General features: G+C 42.9%; 1 protein-coding gene across 1 annotated transcript in view; it reads left to right on the forward strand.

The window, feature by feature from the left end:
* sox5 (SRY-box transcription factor 5) overlaps positions 1-1938 on the forward strand; it is a gene marked incomplete at its 5' end in the record, with an annotated part of 71949 nt that overhangs the window by 67499 nt on the left and 2512 nt on the right. The window contains 2 exon segments of the mRNA XM_014031021.1: positions 404-577; positions 1211-1427. Coding sequence (XP_013886475.1) covers positions 404-577; positions 1211-1427 — 391 coding nt within the window.

A 1938-nucleotide genomic window follows, 5' to 3' on the forward strand; every position in this document is an offset into this window, starting at 1 on the left:
TCCAACCACAATTAAATTCACTCTATCCAGGAGACACAATTTATCAGGATGGTATTTTTCAGTAATAACTCGGAATAAAATAGAAGTAACGACTTACTACTTCTTACCTTTTAAAAAAATGTAGTGAGTAGAAAGTACAGAAAATTGTGTAAAAATGTAATGAGTAAAAGTAAAAAGTACGCTGAAAAATAATTACTCAAGTAAAGTACAAATAACCAAAATTTGTACTTTAGTACAGTAACAAAGTATTTGTACTTAGTTACTTTACAACTCTGTGCAGGACAATAAAAACTGTTTCTATTCCATTCTATTCTAAATATCAAACAAGACGTGTCTGAACAGGCTCAGCGCAGGATTTTCACTGTGTGTGTGTGTGTGTGTGTGTGTGTGTGTTCCTCCTCAGGCTCCCCCAGCGTGTCAGACTCCAGAATATTCAGAGAAGCTCGGGGTCGCAGCAGCAGCGAGCCACACATCAAACGGCCGATGAACGCCTTCATGGTCTGGGCCAAAGACGAGAGGAGGAAGATCCTCCAGGCCTTCCCGGACATGCACAACTCCAACATCAGCAAGATCCTCGGTAAACAACAACAAAAACAGAAAACAAATCCGTGCACGTGCTTCCCTCACACGTCCGACTTAAGTGATTTCCTTCCTCCGGTGCAGGCGAGCGTTAATGAAAGGCTGCGGTGAGCACAGCCCAGACAAATGATGATTTAATTCATTATGCATTAAACAAGCAGCGCGAGGCCGCCTGACATTTCCCCCAGACCGCCGGGATCGGCCCTGACATTTTAAAGAGCTCCTAAGCGTTTTATAACACAGGGAAATCTGGTTTTAATAAGCCGCCTCGCTCTCGATTGCTAACAGATCGCAGAACACAGAGCGAGGGGGGACAGCCCTGCACTGACAGCTTTTACCCATTAAACATACAGTAGTCAAGTGCAAATTGAGTCCAGATATGAAGCACACACAGGGGAAGACGAGAGGACGCCCACACACACACACATGCAGGGACAGATCTGAGCACATGACAGCAGGTTAAGTGAAGTCCTCATTAGATGAGATGAGTACCTGTCGTCCCAGCGGTGCTCCTCATTAACCCTTTTTTTTTGTGTTCCACTTTGTTTAACCAACACTCCATTTCTGCCGCGCTTTCAAAGCCTCGTCTTGTTATCTCCTGTGAAACTGAGAGCCGCTCCTGTGTTTCCAGGCTCGCGGTGGAAAGCCATGACCAACCTGGAGAAGCAGCCGTACTACGAGGAGCAGGCCCGCCTCAGCAAGCAGCACCTGGAGAAGTACCCCGACTACAAGTACAAGCCCCGGCCCAAACGCACCTGCCTGGTGGACGGCAAGAAGCTGCGCATCGGAGAGTACAAGGCCATCATGAGGTCCCGCCGGCAGGAGATGAGACAATACTTCAGCGTGGGGTGAGAACMTCCTTATATGGTCACAGGAAGTCAAGTGGCACTTTGAATTATTTCTATTGTTATTATTCAAATTAAAGGTTAATTAGTGTTTGGTAGATTAAATGCATGATCCTTACACAGGGTTCCTACAGATCCTTAAAAAGTCTTAAAAGGCATTGAATTAATCAATCTAAAAATAAGGCCTTAATTAGCCATAAAATGTCTTAAATCAGTCTTTTAGAAGTCTTTAAAATGTTATCACATTGTAAATAGGATGATTGTAATTCATCTCAAATATTAAAATAATTGGTAAAAATTATTTATTTTAATATTCACATGCAGACATTCCCCTTTGACGTCACTTCCTGTTATTTTACATGCAAATATCTCAACAACTGTCCATCTGAGCAACGTGAAATTCATTTTTAACATGTTAATAATGTTGTCTTTCTTACAAAGYATTAATGTCACAGGCACTTTGAGGTTTCATCTACAGCAAATCGGGGTTAAGACCCCACTGTGGGTCCTAAAA

Source organism: Austrofundulus limnaeus, unplaced genomic scaffold (genome assembly GCF_001266775.1).
Source record: "Austrofundulus limnaeus strain Quisiro unplaced genomic scaffold, Austrofundulus_limnaeus-1.0 Scaffold1162, whole genome shotgun sequence".
NCBI classification, from domain to species: domain Eukaryota; kingdom Metazoa; phylum Chordata; class Actinopteri; order Cyprinodontiformes; family Rivulidae; genus Austrofundulus; species Austrofundulus limnaeus.